Source organism: Poecilia reticulata, linkage group LG13, assembly GCF_000633615.1.
Source record: "Poecilia reticulata strain Guanapo linkage group LG13, Guppy_female_1.0+MT, whole genome shotgun sequence".
Taxonomy (NCBI): Eukaryota; Metazoa; Chordata; class Actinopteri; order Cyprinodontiformes; family Poeciliidae; genus Poecilia; species Poecilia reticulata.
Window position 1 is genome coordinate 31,160,554 of NC_024343.1, and position 19,048 is coordinate 31,179,601.

Genomic DNA, 19,048 nt, shown 5'->3' on the forward strand with positions numbered 1-19,048 from the left:
GGCTGCAGCACCGAGCGGCGGCTGGCTGCAGCAGGAGTGGTTTCTCATTTCAGAATGTTTTTATTTGGAGGAAACGGTAGCGCTCTGTTAGAGATCTGAGTCAGAAAAAACTATTTACACTGTGGCTGATAAACCTAAAAAAAGCTTAAATCAGGGAGATAAAGATGGGATTTTCCAGTTAGTCTCAGATGGGTAGTAACTGGTCACATTTACAGTATTTTCCGGTCTATAAGCTGCTACTTTTTTCCTCCACTTTGACCCAAGCGGCTTGTAGCCCGGTGCAGTTTTTCTGTGGATTTTTCTTCAACCACCAGGGGGCTCTCTAGCGGGAAATGACTCATTGGAAGTCAAAATTGGAAATTGAAGAATAAAGTGCTAATTTTCATTTAGAACAACCACATGCTAGCAGCAGGCACGACGGAGAAATGTTTTCAAACTCGTATGATGCAGCTTTTAAGTTGAGGAGTATCAATCCGGTAGTCCAGGAGGGAAATGGAGCCGCTACACGAATCCACGGTTCGGTTTTGGAGACAGAGAACTGCGTCCTGAATATCAGAGTCAGTGGAAAACCGAGAGAGGCAGAGAAACCAGCGGCTGTTAGCGGTGCGGCTTATTTAAGTACATTTCCGTTTGTTTGTTTTTTAAACTTTGTGGGTGCTGCTTATAGTGAGGTCCGGAAAATATGGTACTCAATAACATTTAGTAGGTTTTTTTTGAACAAATATAATTTTAGGAGTATTTTTACTTTTACTTGAGTAAAATCTCTGGATTTTCAACCCTCTGAATGAAAAACAAACAATGTTTTAACCAAAAATCCACCAGAAACACCTGCAGACAGAAACATCTGCAGTTCCTGCAGTGGTTCTTCTCTTACTTTAGTGCATTTCTACCTCATTCACCTCTGACCTGTGATGACGCCATATTCAGGATATTCAGGAAGTGAAGGATTGCATCAGAAAGCTACATTTATTTACATTTTCATTCATTTTGAAAACTTTCTGTCTGAATTTATCATTCTCTCGTTTTTGTGGAAGAAATGTCTCATGAGAATCAAACTTTTTTTTAAAGACATTGAATTTATAAAACTGAATTTTTATCCTGTGCAGATATAAATAATTTTTTATTTATTTTTTTTTTTTTGCCAGAAAAAATGTTTCCTGCAAAAAATTTGCCAGCAAGCAACAGCAGCGGGTTGGACGGGGTCAGAGGTGAACTGGCAGATTATTTCATTTATAACTCAGGAAAAATGTTTTAAGTAAATAATCTGCCAGACAAACTAGAACCTTTTCAACGACATTAAAGAATTACTGACTTACAATAAGCTCCTATATCCTAATCTTCAAGTTATTTTGTCTTATTTTCAGTGCACTGAAACTATAAAATACGTGGTAGGATTTTCTGATTTTTGCAGTGTAACAAACTTTTCCCACACAAAACAAAACCAGAAAATGTGTCTCCTCTGAAACTGCTTTTCTAATCTTTATATTAATAAACCATCTAATCTCACTGATGTGTTTTCAGCGTCTCATTAACTTTGCATGTGATTATCAGATTAACACCCTTTTGGTTTCTAGGTGTTTATTTATTTCAAACAAAAAAAGGAAGAAAAAAAACTAATATTGCCCACTAATGTGATTTTACATAATTTGTTTGAAAATGAAGAAGGTAACCAGAAAAACTATTAAATGATTTAAATTATTCACATTTAATGAGATTGAACAGAGATTCAGCCTAAACATGGAGTGATTAATGCATCTGACAGTTTTCTGTAGGTTTGTCACAATAAGCAATTAATCAATTAATCACATGACAATTTGCATGATTTATTGTTTCTGTCTTTCTACCAAAAACTGGAGGATGAAAATCTTCAGTCTGGTTCTGATTTAGGTCTTTTTTAAGTTACTTTTGTCTACAGAGATTTTATTTGTTTTGTTTATTTTAGATATTTAAAATGTCTTTCATTTCCAGACTTTAAAGTTTATTGAATTTTGAGAATCTGTTCTTGTTATCCATCCATCCATCCATTTTCTTTCACCCTTGTCCCTCAGTGGGGTCGGGAGGGTTGCTGGTGCCCATCTCCAGCTAACGTACCAGGCGAGAGGCGGGGTCACCTGGACAGGTCGCCAGTCTGTCGCAGGGCAACACAGAGACACACAGAGACACACAACCACACACACACTCACACCTAGGGGCAATTTGGAGAGACCAATTAACCTGACAGTCATGTTTTTGGACTGTGGGAGGAAACCGGAGTACCCGGAGAAAACCCACCATGCACAGGGAGAACATGGAGACTCCATGCAGAAAGACCGGGGCCGGGAATCGAACCCAGAACCTTCGTGCTGCAAGGCAACAGCTCTACCAACTGCGCCACTGTGCAGCCTGTTCTTGTTATATTACTTGAAAATGGTCTCAAATCGTCATTATTATCGTTTATCGCGATACCTTCTGGGACGATTTATCGTCCAGGAAAATGTCCTTGTTCCAAACGTGATGTTTAGATCCGTTTGTAAAATGTTTCTCTGGTTCAGTTGGTGGTTCTACCAGCTACCCAGCTAAAAACCAACAAAACACACTTTGTTTTTTTTAAATATGTCTTTTTAACTTTCCTGCTCGTCTCTCTGCTGCAGTTCGACATGCAGCGCATCACCCTGGAGGAGCTGAAACACATCCTGTTCTACGCTTTCCGCGACCACCTGACCATGAAGGACATTGAGAACATCATCATCAACGAGGAAGAAAGCCTGAAGGAAAACTCCGGGAACTGTCAGACGGAGTTTGAGGGAGGTGAGTGAAAGTCCCTGGGCTAATTTCACACGCAAGCGCTTGAGGCACATGGATGTGTCACAGGCAGGCGCTGGGCCTGTGTGGGCAGAGAGAGGGAGGAACTTATCCCGGCTGTCAGAAAGGATTTAAGCTTTCTCATCAACATCTCCAGCCAACAGAGTCCCAGCACACCTGCTGATTTATTGATTTGGGGCGTTTGTGAGGACGAGTGTCTGCTGGTCAGCTGTTCAGCCGTGGCTCGCATGAAATATGCATGACTCCTCTCTGCACCAACAGCCATCCAAAATTTATGGATGTGAGCGCAGCGGAGGGTATTCTAGGACTCTCTCTCTCTCTTTTCTCTCCATTAAAACAGCGAGTGTCATTGTTTCTTCTAAGCTAATTATCATTCAGCTTTTTGAAATGCCAGCTTTCGATTCAGGTCCAGTGACTCAGCCTCCACAGTCATTTCTGTTCAGGGTCTCCGTACATTTTTTTAAAAAAACAACCACTTATAAATATCAGCTGCAGAAGAAGAGATATTTCAGGAAATGTGTTTTGATGTGCCAACTTTTAATCTCAAAGGATAAACTGTAGCAGTTTGTTACTTTGTGGTACGAAGACGATCAATATCCGCAGTAAAATGAGACGAAAAAATATGCATTTTACTGCAAATATCTGTATTTTTAAAATACATCCATCCATCCATTTTCTTCCTCTTATCCGGGGTCGGGTCACGGGGGCAGCAGCTTCAGAAGGGAGGCCCAGACTTCCCTCCACAGCCACTTCTTCCAGCTCCTCCAGGAATCCCAAAGCGTTCCCAGGCCATAGAGAGACATCGTCCCTCCAGCGTGTCCTGGGTCTCCCCTCCTCCCGGTGGGACATGAACTCCTCACCAGGGAGGCGTCCAGGAGGCATCCTGACCAGATGCCCGAGCCTCAACTGGCTCCTCTCGACGTGGAGGAGCAGCGGCTCAATGACTGAGCTTCTCTCTCTAAGGGAGAGCCCAGCCACCCTGCGGAGGAGGAAACCCATTTCGGCCGCTTGTACCCGTGATCTCGTTCTTGTTCTTTCGGTCATGACCCAAAGCTCATGACCATAGATGAGGGTGGGAACGTAGATCGACCGGTAAATCGAGAGCTTCGCTTTTTGGCTCAGCTCTCTCTTCACCACGAYGGACCGGTACAGCGCCCGCTTCACRGYAGACGCTGCCCCAATCCGCCTGTCGAYCTCCCKCTCCCYTCTTCCCTCATTCGTGAACAAGATCCCCAGATACTTAAACTCCTCCACTTGAGGCAGGACGACCCCCCTGACCCGGAGAAGGCACTCTACCCTTTGCCGGCTCAAGACCATGGCCTCGGATTTGGAGGCACTGAGCCTCATCCCGGCCGCTTTACACTCGGCAGCAAACCTCTCCAGTGAGAGCTGCAGATCACGTTCCGATGAAGCCACCAGGACCACATCATCCGCAAAAAGCAGAGATGCGATCCTAAGGCCACCAAAACGGATCCCCTCAACACCTCGGCTGCGCCTACAAATTCTGTCTGTATTAAAATACAGATTATTGTAATTATAGTTTTCTTAATAAACTCAATTCAGTTGAAACGAGCAGTTTTGGCATCGGTGAAAATAAACGCTGCTCAGTGTTCATTAGCGTCGACGCAAACAGGAGTTCATCTAGTTGAAACATCTGATAAGAGTTTATAAAAATAGTTGCAGATTCAGTTGAACACTGGAAACGCACAAAATCTCACCAAGTACTTTTTTCTAGTTTCCAGTGTAAATATCTTAGCAGCACTTGAAAAAAGACAAAACTAACTTAGAAGTAACTTCTCAGGAAGACGTAGAAGCTGGTTTTCAGTGAATCACTCCTTAAGTTTGATGAGAAAGTTCTAGTTCCACTGGTGGAACGTTCCGCCGTTGCCTAGCAACACCAGCCACGCCCAGCCCGTTGCCTAGCAACTCAGTTCTATTTCAACTGGCAGATTAATTCACTTACACCACGACTATTTCACCATGTTATGAGTTAAATAATCTGCCAACGGAACAAATCATTTGTCATCAATAATAAGGAATTATTTAAAACAAACTCCTGTATCCGAAAAATAACTTTTAAGGTAGTTTTTTCTCATTTAAAATGTACTAAGATGTTTGCATTAGAAACTAGGTTAAAAATACTTACATTTTGTGTTTTTGCAGTGAAAATAGTGAAATGAATCTAGTTCTGGGCACCACTAAAAACACATTAAAAATACAAAATTAAAAACGGATGCTGTATGGGGAGATGGTGATAGTCGTTAGATTTAAGAGTTTTGTGGTAATTTAATCTTTTTAAAAATGTTTTTTTTTTCTTCATGACAGCTTGTGTTGTTCTTATTCTTCTTAACAAGCAGTTGGTTCTGTGTTATATTGTTAAAAATAATAATTTACTGAAATTTCTTTCAGACCGCTAAGTGGATCGTTGGCTTGAAAACCAAACCAGACCTTTGGAAATCTAAAACATGAACTTACATTTGAATAAATTATTAATTATTTTTTGTCTTTTCCAAACTGAGTTTAACTAAAACATTAGCATAAAAACCTTAAAACCGAAACACTAGGATGCTTTTCTCTGGTGTGACCCAGAAATCTGTGCTAGCACTTTGGCCCAAATGTTTATGCTATTCAGTAACTTACAAACCTTTGAACTAAAACTTTGTTGTGTGTGAATAAGAATACCATAGGTTTTTCAGATAATATAAATTGTACTTTTTAAACCTTGAAGCATTAGCATTAGCATAATATTCTTCTATGTAACTTAGAAAGTCATGCTAACATTTGATTAAAAAGCCTGTATGCTAATGTTAGCTAGCACCTTTTAGTCGAAAATGTTTCTCAGTGTTTTTACGCAGGAAATAAATTCAAGGAAAATGATAGCATGAAATTTTATGCATGTGCTAATTATGTTTATGTCTGACATTTAGCTTTGGATTATTTTAAAAACTGCACCAGTCACTCTAAAGCTAATGTTGTTGTCAAACTTTAAAACATTTTTGGCGGAAACCAACTGACCAAAAACATTTTCTTAATTATTTTACAGTTCTGAAATGTCATTCTTTGATGAAAATATATGAGGTCATTCAGTGTGTGTTCACTGTGATTGATGTGTTGTTTGCTCTGAAAGCATATTAGGAAAATACAGCTTTCTGTCTGGCGTCCATCACAGCATTAATTCATTAATAACATGAAACTGGATGGTAAAAACCGCTGAGTCAGAACGTCACCAGTTCCTGCATCTCTAACAGGGTCGGATTAAAATCTTAAATGTATTGATTAAACCCCTTCAAAACTGCTAAAATATTAATAAAAGCTGTCTATATTTGATAAGTTTTTCTTAAAATCAAATAATGTTGAACATCTCTCCTCATAGATCATCTCCTCCATGACTTTGCGATTGTTTTTTGTGATTTTTTTTTTTTGCAATAAAAATCTGTATTTCCACTTCAATCTGGAGAGACTCAGGCAGAGAAAGAAAGCAATAAAAGAAAGTTTCATGACAAATAAACATTAAAGTCCTTTGGCGTCCAGGCCCCGGCCGGGGACGTCGAGCTGGACTTCGAAAAGCTCGATAAACATTCCTGATGCTGCATCGGAATGTAATCCCGCCGGGGTTTGTACTGGTGGCGGCGGTCGAAGAAGGATGTGGCCTGAGAGCCGGGAGCAGAAGGTGGAGATGGGGCGGAGGTGGGTTGATCGCAGCTGGTGAGCGGAGGAGGCCGTGGCCAGGAGGTCCTTTTCAACTGGAGCTCGAACAATGATTGGCCGAAGTGAGGCTTGATCCACCGCTGATAGGTCCAGAATGATGAGGCAGGTGAGGCTAAAGAGTCTTCCAGATTTAATTTGCGCCGAAGCTTCATTTTGCATGCCAGCAAATGTGACATTTCGTTACTCGCCACATCAATCACGGATTGTAGCTTCACATCAGGTGAGGCTGAGGCAGCAGTGTAAAAGTAAAGACATGCTGCCACCTACAGGTAGGAGTTAGCATCACTTAACTGCAATATTTTTGACAATTTTTTAGGAAAATTTACAACACATTCACAGTTATAAATTAGTGCGAAAAACTGGAGGGACTGATGGATGTTATTTGGCATCTAAAAGGGCCACATAAGAAGCTACAACGGGCCGGATTTGGCCCGTGAACCATGAGTTTGACACGTGATTTAAGGTGTCAGCGTTTCCAGTGAAATTCCAGTCTTCTGCTTTTCATTTATGATCATCTATGTTTTGTTTTTAGAGGAAAAATGGACAATAAAGTCTCTACAACCTGCATGTGTTTCTTGACGGGTTTCACCAGATCAACTCCAGAGTAGCTAAATATAAGAGCAGCAGCACTGCAACACATTTTCACTCAAGTTAAAGTAAAAGTATCTGTCCAAGAAATTACTCAAGTAAGAGTAAAAAGTATTTGGTAAAAAGTGCTGAGTAACTGATCAAATTATCAATCATTTAATATTTAGAAATTACATCATCAGATGGATCAAAACATAAAGTTAAGTGGAAATTTTGGTATTTTAAGGACCAAAATGACAATAATTAATATAAGTAAGAAAAAATGACAAAATTAGACAAAAGAAAAAAAGAAAAATCAGTTTCTTTCAATAAAAAAACTTCAGAAACTTTAACAGAAACTGCAGGTGTGTTTCTGTGTCTGGTGAGTTTTTAAACATGTTTGTTTTTCATTCAGAGGGAAGAAAATCCAGAAATTTTACTCAAGTGAGAGAAGAAACACGTCATATCTCAAAGTACAGCGTAGTAAAAATACTTTTTTAACATTTTTATTTAATTTACTCCAGTAAATGTAATTGAGTGGATGTAACTAGTCAGTACCCGACTCGGAGGTCCAGATCTCACCAGCGCCTCATCGGATCCATTCAACGGCTGCAGGATGAAAACATGAAGCTTCATGATGATGGATGGCCGCCGCAGACAGAACCGTCCATTGGGTCCATCAGAACCACCTGGCGCTCACAAACACCAAAATGTGCTCAGTCATGGAGGAATCAATGTCTTCTGTCACAGCGCGGTTCTTCCTCATCCCGATCCATCATGCTCCTCGGCGCTTATTACATCAGCCGGCTGATATATGACGAAGCAGAAAAGGAAGTTTGATTTCCCCGCGGCTTCTCCTGGTTCAGCAATCGATACGGTGCTGCTCTGAAAAACACCAGGACAGGGAATTTAACTGGTCCACTGAAACCCACCAGCCACTGATTCATAGCTGAACAAATTGTTCTGATGGCATAAAGCAGAGGAAACATGCCGGGCAGCAGATGTCCAGTCAAAGCCCGCCACTTCCAATCGGCCTCTAGGTGATTTAATGATTTATAGATTCAGTTTCTGTTTTACAGTGAAGGACATGCTAATACCTGCTCATGTTTTAGGAAGGACAGAAACCAGTAACAGGTCATTACTGGTGACCCATTACTCTTATCGAAGAGGTTAGGATACAGGTGTCAAACTCAAGGCCCGTGGGCCAAATCCGGCCCACCAAAGCTTTTTATGTGGTCCTCTAGTGTGCTTAAATATTATGTGATCAATCAAATTAATGCAAGTTTTATCTGTTTACGGCCAATTCATATCAATCAGTTTCTTCAGAGTTATTGTGGAAATTCACACAAAATCAACAAACTGTTTTATGCTAATAGTTGGGAGTTTATTGCAGACTTTTCTCAAAAATTGTGAAAAACTTTCTTTCTTGTACTAAACAGCTGCTTCAGTCTTAACTGTTGTCAGATTATAGTCCATGATCTATACAGCAAGTAACAAAACATCACATTTACTGTCATGAATAATCTCAAATATTTCCAAATTAGTTCCACAAACACTTTGATTTTTATTGCAAAAGAATCACTAAAAGAATCACGGAATCCTGGAGGAACTGAAAAGATGTTCAGTAATAATTTTAAGGATTCATTTTATGATGGCAGTTTGTGAACAGGTTCCATCAGTACATTTGGCCCTTTAGGAGGATTCATGGTTTTGATTTGACCCAAAATGAAAATGAGGTTGACATCCCTGGTCTACACAAAACAAAATAATTCTTAGATAAGATTTTATCCAGCTCAGTTCTGCTTATTCCATCAAATAAGCAGAACTGAGCTGTTTTAGAGCCTCCTGTCTCTTTAAATCCCAATAAGCTTCTGCTGGCCACGCCCCCCCAACTCAACATTTACACTGTGAAAATGGCTGCAACTGATACGCAATTTTAGCACCTTTGAAAAGCAGAAACAGCGCCTCCTGCACAACCAGCAAGAAAGCAGCAAGTGGTTTCTGGATGGTAAGTCAACAACAAACTCTTGATTTTCCAGCAGCCATTGTACAGCTGAAATATGCTGGAACTCTGGTTGGGTTGCTAGGTGACGAAAAGAGTTCCGTTGGGGTTGCTAGGTGACAAAAAGAGTTCCGTTGGGGTTGCTAGGTAACGGTGCAGTGCCCACCAAATGAGATTTAACAACTGAGAGATTTTTGAAACGGCTCGTTTTCCAGACAGAAAAAAACATGAACTCTTTTTTTTATTATTTTTTTTTTTATGCTTGGGTTGTTTTTGGAGGCAGTAGAAACAAAAACATGCAAAATGTGAATTTTGCATCCCGTTTAATTTTGGCTGCTTGTAGGACGTCCGCCGGACGACAGACGGTCCAGGTAATTGGACTGAGAGCTAATGTCCAGAACAGAAATCTCCCTCCGTCATTAATGTCCAGCAGCTCAACATCTGCTCAGTCCCGTAGCAACACATTGAGCTCAGTTTGGCTTCCCGCTGAACGCAGTTAAGATTACCGGTTCTGTTGTAGAGTGCAGTTCTTGTCTCTTCAATGAAACTTTATATCTAGAGCTTGTTTCATGCAGTCAAACTTGATAACTCCATTTGGCCATATGGATATATGGCCAAATGGAGTTTGGCCATATATTTACGTTCCATATCCATATGGAACGTAAAGCATTTACAGAGGTGAAAACAGAAGAACTGACGTAAAACTGCTGAAATTATAAGATACACATCAGAAATGGTCCAACTAGCTAAACCCTGTTGCATTTTGAAAGCTGGTGGTTTACAGTGTTGAAAACATATTTATACCACTTAAACTTTCTGCAATTTTTGACAAATTACAAACGGAAACTTAAGTAACTTCAGGTTGGTAAGAGCTGATGGAAAATGCAGAAAAACAGAGGAAAACCCAGAAATGTGTTTAATTCAGCCAAAAAAAAAGTCCCTGAAAATGAAGCATTTCTTGATTTTAAGTGGAAAATTATTGTCAAATTTTAAACAATAAATATTTACATTTTGTAAAATTGTAGGAAAATGGTGGAACTGAGAATTAAAAAGAGATTAAAGTATTTTAAGGCTCAATCTCCACTAGTGAACTTTAATGCATAGAAACACCGGAGTGGTGAATAAACTCTTGCAGATTTGTTTTGTTCTTGTCCTCATTGTTCCTGTCAGATAAATAAATTAAATTAAATTAAATGTGTAGCATTTTGCCGGTTGCCGTAGAAACTTGACTGAATCCGTCTCTACGCAGACGATCACGTGTTTTTGTTGGACTCTTATTTTACCGTCTTCTCTCTTCGTCTCGTTCCAGTTCACCCGTCGAAGAAGAACCGCCAGACGTGCGTGAGGAAGAGTCTCATCTGCGCTTTCGCCATGGCCTTCATCATCAGCGTCATGCTCATCGCGGCCAATCAGATGCTGAGAAACGGCATGGAGTAGCCGGGTGGCGCCAGCCTGCATGTGCATGCCGGGTGGGTGAAGCCGTGCCGCTGTAGGCAGGAAACAGAACCACAAGGCGCAGCCAGGAAAAAAACACGCTTTGTTTTTCATTTCAACGCCTCCAGCTGACCCAAACCTACCCGCCATGAAGCCAGCACGAGGAGCCGCCGGGGCTCCTCCCCCTTTTCTCCGACAGGGACTGTAAGGGCTGACATCACATCCACTGTCGTCTCCGTTTCCCTGATGCAATAATCCAAACCGAACATTTAGAAACGAGTGCAGGAGTTGAGATCGGCTCCAGACGGGAGGCGGGACTGGCGCCCAGCGGGAGGCTGATGAACTACGGCGAAGCACAACAACATGGCCGCCTGGTTCCTGCTGGGCCGCCGTCCTTCAGCTCTGATTAACTGCTGACTCTGTGGGCCGGCGTGAGGAAAACGCTGAGAGATATTTCTGAGTGAGAGCGGGTCGCCGGTCAGAACCCGACCGCTGATGCTTCACCTGAGTTAGAGGCAAAACGTCTTTATCTAAACATGTAAATCATCGATTCAATCGAGACGAATCCATTTTGTTTCCACATTTTCTTCAGAATAAGTAGCAAATAATCAGAATCAGAGATTTGAATTGTTTTAAAGCTGCTGGATTTACTTACATCTCATCACAACTAATGAACCTGGAGGTCTTTGATTCCATCTGCAGTTGAATTAGTTATTTATTTATTTATAGTTTGTTTTGGCTTTCAGAGTTTTCATCCTCTTTTCACTTCAAAAACACAAAATCTTACCAAATATTTCTGATTTAGTTTCTACTACAAACATCTTAGTTCACTTAAAATAAGACAAACAAGCAGCTTTTTAGTTAGAGATGGAGGTTTGTTTTAAGCAAATAATTCCTCAATATTGATGGAAATTTATTAGGTTCATTGGCAAAAATATGAATTAAATAATCTGGAATTAAAATTAGAACTTTTTCATCAATATTAAGAAACTGTAGACTTAAAACAAATCTCTATTTCTTGCTAAAAATTACTTGTGAATTAGTTTTGTCTTATTTCAGATGTAATAAGACATTTTCAGTAGAAACTAAATCAAAATACTTGGTAAGATTTTGTGTTTTTGCAGCGTTTCTTTTAAATCACGAAAGTCTTAAAGTCGTGCCAGAAACTAAGTACACCCCATGAGTCAATAATTTCACCATGTATTTAGTTTCTAGTGCAAATATCTTAGCGCACTTTAATTAAAACAAAACTAACTTATAAGTAACTTTTTTAGGAAGATATTTCAGCTTGTTCTAAGTTGATAATTTATTAATTAATTTTTATGTTTTTTCTAGAAAAATTTGTTTATTTTATCAAAATTTACCTTTTTTTTCTCTCAGAACTCAAAACTGGTCCGAATACATTTTCATCAATACTAAGGAAGATTTATATGTAAATTAGTTTTGTCTTATTTCAGGTGAACTAAGATATTTGCACAACCAAAATACTTGGTAACATTTTATGTTTTTTTTTTTTGTCTTTCACTTTTGTTGAGGTTTGGACTTGGACTAGGCCAGTGCAAACCTTTGAGTCTGTCTGTATTTTGTTTCATTGTCCTGTTTGGACCGAGCCCAGATCACCACCCGGCCCCCGCCGTGCCGCTATCGGCTGTTTGTCTCGTTGCAGTTTGGGGATTCTGACCAGCGTCTCACGTCTGGACGGTTTGTGATGCAGCTTTAATTTGTGCTGCCAAGGACGTGGCAGCACAAGTTAAATTTGTGCTGCCACGTCCTTTTAAAAAGACGAACCTCTGCTGATCAAACCTGGTTGTTTGCTCTGTCGTTTCTTAACGAGGTTCATGTAACGTCTGACATGCCGACTCGGCTGTAGTCTGACAACAAGAGCTCAACTTTTTCTAATTGTCAATTTGTTTGAACGTCGACTCCTGGGAAAATTAGCGGCTGTCATAAATGTTTTCCACTTGTGAATAATTTGTCTCTATATAGAGTTATGACTTCAGATTTCTCTTGTTTACGCCAGAGCAGCAAAACGTCAACAACAGGGGTGCACTTAGTTTTTCTCATAACTGTGTATTTTCATTTCAAGCTGTTGATACTTCCAATCTGTTTTTTCTGTTCTTGCAGCATAAAAATATTACAATGATGTTTTAGGGCCGTCGTAGAGAAAAAAGAGGGAGGAAAAGAAACATAAAACTCAGAAACTTTTGAGAAACAATTTAAATTTCTGAGTTTGAAAAGTTGAAAATCTTCTAGAAAAAGAAGTTTGAAATTTTTATTTTAATCTCGGAAAATTTCTAGAGAAAACATTCAAATATCCGAGTTTCAAAAGTCAAACATTTTTTAGAAAAATTACAGAAATATTAAGATTAGATTAGAAATTTTCTAGACAGAAGTTTGAAATTTCAGAGTTTGAAAAGACAAAGATGTGCTAGAAAGAAAAAAAAAGAGATTAAGCCCAGAAATTATCTAAAAAATACATTAAAATTTCTGAGTTTCAAAAGTTGAACATTAAACTTTTCAAGTGTCATTTTTTAAAACTTTATTTTTACTTTTTCAAGTTTTCTAGGAAATATTAGACTTTTCAAACTCAGAGACTGTCAATTTAATCTCAAAATTTCAGATTTTTTCAAGCAAATGTCCAACTTGTCAAACTCAAAACAAAAAAAAACTTATGATTTCTAGAAAATTTCTGATAAGTTTTTCTTCCAAATTGTCGACTTTCCAATCTCAGGAACTTTCATGTTTTCTTCTGTAAAATTTTCTGACATTAATTTAAAAATTTGAGGGGTTTTTTCTAGCAAATTTCCGATTTGTCAAAATAACAAAATTCCTTACGTTGAGAATAATCTAAAATTTTATGAGTTTATTCTTGGAAAGTTTCAACATTCAAACTCAGAAATTTGGTTTTTCAAGACATTTTTTGAGTTTTTTGGCGGAATGTTGCCCTCTCTTCTGTCTAAAATGGCGCCGTGGTAAAACACGTCTGAACTCGCCGTAGCTTCCGGTGACTCGCAGTTCACTGATTCGGCTCTGAACTCCTGCACTCCCTCTCATTTAAACTCTTAAAGGGCCAGCAGCCCCTCACTAACTGCATGTGATCGAGTCTGTGTCTTGTGTAAATATTGCAACCTCCGTCAGAAGTGTGTGTCCCGTGTGTGTTTCGATGTTTCTGTGTGTGTGTGTGCATGACTGTCGGTGCTCTCCGCTCTCCGGGGGGTTCAGAGTCCTGAAACATCCGGGGCGCTGACGTCCTTCCGGTTCCCTCTGAACCCTCCATCCAAAGCCATAAACTCAGCGGAGACGAACCGGACATCTAAATGTCGTCTGTTCCTGTTTTCACACGGAAACACGAGATGTAACGGGCATTTTTAGACAGAAATGTGATTTAATTAGTTTATTTTTTTACTTGTTATCCATTCCGACGGAAGGAGAAGTTGGTTTGTTAGTTTGTGTTGTAGCGCCATCTGGCGGCGACGCCTCTCCACAGTAACTTCTGTATTTTTCACGTTTTAAGCAGAAAAGCGACGCTAAACGTAAAAATGTCGTGTAAAATGTACAGGTTCTCCACCAGCAGCGCGGGGAGAGAAGCTCTTATTTAAACTTGATATTTATTGGGGTAAATTTCTTGCCTGTGGCAGAAAAATAGATTTTGAACCTGTAAAAGGTTTAATTTATCTACCTTTGGGACTCATTGAGCTCCAATGTAATCTAAAAAAAAACCTGCAAACGTGTTTTATAAATATTTAATTTGGTTTTATTGCATTTGGTTTGAAGAATTGCATCTGCAGAATGGTTGCATGTCTCCATCACTGAGTTACTCTGCAGTAGCATGATGGATAATTCCCACTTAAATCTCACATGTAATTTTGTAAATATTTACCTGGACAGAATATCTAGACAAGCACATACTGTACTTACTGCACGTGCAATATTTACTTAGACTAGACTTTCAGTCGTACTATTTATTAGAGGCATAATAATTATAATCTTGTAAATATGGAAATCTGTATAAACGCGGAACAATTAATTGTTGCAATAAAAACATTTTTTAAAGTGTGTTTTTTTTTCATCTTATTTTTATAGCAGATTTTCTATGAAAACATTCAGAGACCTGATCCATCATTTAGTTATAAAACTATAAAAGTTTTGAAAGATGACTTCTTTGGAAAATAATTTACATTTTTAAAAACATCACAGTAATTGCTCAGTGTTTTCCTGTAGCATTTTAACTCCACTAAGTTAAATTAGATGAATAAAAAAATATATTCCTTCAGTGTTTTATTCAGATTCGCAGTTTTCACTCTGTCCTCATGGGGGCGACATTCCAGTTTGTAAACTGCTTACTGACAAGAGAAGAAGAAAAGACGGAAAAGTTTTTTGTATGAATGATAGAAATCAACATGTCAATTTAACTAATAACGGTTTTTTTTTTTCAAAAACAGGTTAATTTATTAAATTATAAATAAAAACATTCTTGTGTTAACAGGTTTTATTTTTGTAATTTGTAGTTAATTGAAGGATAAAATTGTTTAAACCACATGATAAGAATAAACAGTTAAAAATACAAAATAAAAAAAATTAGTTAAAATACTAAAAATCACACTTTAAAAAATGGCACTTCAGATAAAAATGTTCGGATAAATGAGTTACACTTTAAAAGAGATGTTTTTTTTGGGGGGGGGTTACACTTTCCATATAATAAATCAATACTTTTCTAAATGTCTTTGTTGGATTCTGTAGCATCTTTAAAGTATAACTTCAAATATTCCGTTTTATTAACAATAAAGTTGAAACAAGTAACGATATTTTGATCTAAACTGGAGACGTGAATTATTTTCTGTTTGAGCAGCAGGATGTTCATGTTTGGAAAGTAATCACATTCAGAGTAAAACATATTTCTGTTTCTGATATTTAAACCTTAAAGTTGTAGAGTTTTTCTGGTTTCTCCTCTTTCCCTCTTTCGTAATATTTTCCTTCCAGGCAAACAGATTTTCTTTCATGTGTTTTGAAAGAAAAACTTTCTGAATGACTTTTTCTCGTGTTTTCATGCCTGATGGTTTAAACTAACTAAAATGGCAGCAAGAAATGTTAAACAATTTAAATGTCTCAAAAAATCTATTTCAATTCTGATACAAACCTGTCGTTACTTCACTATTAGTTCCCTGTTGTTTGGTTGATTTGGTTAAACAAAAATACCAACAATAAGACAGTTTAACAAACAGAAACATGAATTAATCACAAACACAGGAGTTTTGTAATTATTGAACTCTCTCCTCTCTTGGCATAACAGGCACAACAGAGAAAGCAGCTAAGATAAACTCTTAAAATGTCAAAAAAGGAAAAAGGACCAATAATCATTTAATTCCGTAGGAACAAAACGTCAGAAAATAACAGGAGGTTCATGATGTTCCTCTTTCGGGTCGCTGCTTATTAACTTATTCATTTATTTACTTATTTATTCATACATTTATGTAATTTCGGGCTGAAATGTCTTCACAGCTCAGTTAAATGTGAAACCCCAGTGTATCATTTTTGACCACCAGGGGGAGCTGCTGCGTTTAGCAACGTTTTCATTATCATTTAAGTCCATTTTGTAAAGTTTCTTAAAAGATAATTTGACAAATTCACTGTAATAAAAACCTGATGAGCTTAAAGGAAAATGAAGTGGTTGTGGTTTGTTTCCCTGCCTGATAGTTTTGGTCGTCATATAAAGACAGATTGTCTTTTCTTCTTTATTGTACTGATGCTTTTGTTTTCATCTCAGGTTGGAGATTTAAAATGATTGTCATTATTCTGCTCTTTATGTTGGAGAAGCCTCACAAATAAAAATGGTCTCTTTTTGGCAGAGTGAAAAACTCCCAGGAGTTCCAGTTTACATTCGACCCAAATGTAATGTTTGCTGCATAGAACCTCAAGTGAGCAAACGCCACATGTTTGCATTTGTTTTGGCGCCATAGAGGAAGATTTTCCTGGCATTTAATAGTTATAGAAATGTATGGCCGCTTTCCTTTGATCCACATCTAAAAAAATTCAAAACATTTTATTTTCTCGCAAAACCAAAAAAAAAATGTTTAACTGAAACTTAAAATTTCCTAGACTTGTCTGGAGTCCAATCAATTTAAAAATTAAATCTAAATAGAAAAATAAACTTTTTCTCTTTTTTTTGCAGGAATTTGAAGGGTGCTAACAGTTTAATGGCTGTTTAAAAAAACATTTACAAATGTGAGATTTTTTTCTCTCTTTTTCAGTTTCTCAGATTTTTCAGGATTTAGAAAAAAATCTGAGAATTTAAAAGATTTTTTGTTTTTAGATTTTAACTTAGATGCCAATAAGTTGGATTTCACCATATAGGCATATGTACATTTTCTATTTTACTGAAACAGATACATTTGTTCATAACAACAAAAAATTATAATGTTTATTTTACATTTATGCATGAAACATTTTGTGCTCAGTTGATCCAAATGTCCCAGATACGTATGAACTCCTGAGTTGATTTTCAGCATAAGATGATTTTTCATTCCTGTGGTCGTTTAAAGTCTGGTCAGCGTTCAGGGGCGTGTTAGCATGCACGCGCCGTCCTTGAACGCCACACCAGCCTCTGCAGCTTCAAACAGGGCCTTGTGCTCCTGCAGACGCTCCCCGTTTCATTTACATCTCCAAAATGAGCTGATGCTTCATCCACAGCAGGATGCTGACACTGAGCAGCAGGAGTTTGGTTTCTCATTCAGGAACATATGGAGACATCAGAGTTTAATCTGGAACTTTCACATCTCTGGATGTTTCTATCCAGCGTTGTGCCGCCTGGCTGCTACTGCTGTGTGAGATTTAGATGTGATTCTTTTGTAACGCTGATGGAGCCAAAGCTTGAGGGGAATTTCTTTAAATTCAAAGGATTGATTTCACAACATGTGGTGGATTATTTAAATAACAAAAACATGCAAATTATTGAAGCAAAAAAGAAAACGCAACAGAGAAGCTGTAGGAATGTCCTAATCAAGATTTACCCTGAAACCTAATTAAAATTAGACTTTTCTGATGCCACATGAGAAAATGTAGTTTTTACCCAACAGGACATTGATAAGGTTTCTACAAGATTACAAACTTTATCTGAGATTTGGGTTTGGATACATGATATATGGCATCATCTGCATAATGGTGCATTTCTGCTGTTACATTCTCTGCAAGGAAAAATAAATTAAGGCAAAAACTGGACCTGGTTGAAAATTAGAATAAAAAAATGTCACATATAACTTAAAAAAAGACTTAAGACTAAAAAAATACAAAAAAACACTTGTGTAACTTTAAAAAAGTCATGTAAAAAGACTACTAATATCAGGGAAAAGTAACACAACATGCCTTACTTGAAGGGTGTCCAAAGTGCGGTCCGAGGGCCGACTGCAATTCAAAACTGGAGCAAATTTGGCCTTTAAAACTTTTAATTTGTAATCAAGCTAAAAACGGTCAACAACAAAATTTTCTTACACAGGAAAATGTAAAATGCAGCAGAAAGTATTTGTGTTTTTATAACCAAGTTTTAAGCAAAGGTAAAACCAAGTTTATCCAGAGACTTCTACTGAAAAGCTGCACAAAAATCAACTTTTATTCTTTCTTTAACTCGGCTAAATACGGCAAATGTTTTGAGAGAAAGTGACCCAAATCCTGTTATTACTGAAAATAAATGTATCCAATTGAGCCTGAAAACTAGATGCCTCAAACATTTTCCAGAAAAATTCAAATTTTTACATTAATATCAGAAATTTTCCTATAAAAAAGTTATTTTCAAATGTTAAAAATTAAAGATGCTAAATATTAATCTCAAAATGTTAGTTTTTAGCAGAACTGTGCTCCTTTCTTCTGTCTGCAGCGGCTCTAACACAAACGGTATTCATGTAATGCTTCCTAAAGAACCAGCCACGCAAAACCCAGGAAACCATTTTGTTTATTGGAAGACAATCTGAGAAACCAAACCAATAACACTGAATTATTTGACATCACGCTTCTCAAGAGTCGGAACAATTTCAGCCTGGAAAGTCGTCGATATGTTTCTCCCTGCTGCAGTCTGGAGAAAGTGCTTTGTTAGTTTTGGCACTCAGATAAACAAACAAACTCAACTTTCCTCCAATGAGCTTCAAGTTTTCATGCTAACCTGTGTGCTGCTACTGGATGCCTCCAGGTAAAATGACTGAAAGCTCACTTCTCTCTTTAGCCCTCCCGGCATTTTTTTAAATTATTTTATTTATTTTTTGACAGCTTTTTAAACACTTACAGTGCCTTATTCTTCAAATTATAAATATTTACAGGGTTTAGACTTTTAAAAGGCGAAAAGTAAAAAATATATTTATGTTTATTTATGAGCGTAATTCGATTTATTTCATCACAGATGGGATCTCGTCTTTTTTACACTAAAATCTGGAACAACAACTAACAGATTTCTGTAACTACATTCTGAACAGAGCGTCACTTTTTTAAAAACACCTTACAGGACATGACAAGGGATGGAGTATTGCAGAGATTTAGATAGTAAAACTATTT

General features: G+C 37.8%; 1 protein-coding gene across 2 annotated transcripts in view; it reads left to right on the top strand.

Annotated features, from left to right (window-relative positions):
- caln1 (calneuron 1) overlaps positions 1-10,602 on the top strand; it is a 68,182-nt gene extending 57,580 nt beyond the window's left edge. For both annotated transcript variants that reach the window (XM_008426558.2, XM_008426555.2), the window contains exons 5-6: positions 2,631-2,787; positions 10,389-10,602. In XM_008426558.2, the coding sequence (XP_008424780.1) occupies positions 2,631-2,787; positions 10,389-10,516 (285 nt within the window). In that variant the 3' untranslated portion in view covers positions 10,517-10,602. The remainder of the gene's footprint in view (positions 1-2,630; positions 2,788-10,388) is intronic.
- The last annotated feature ends 8,446 nt before the right edge of the window (positions 10,603-19,048 follow it).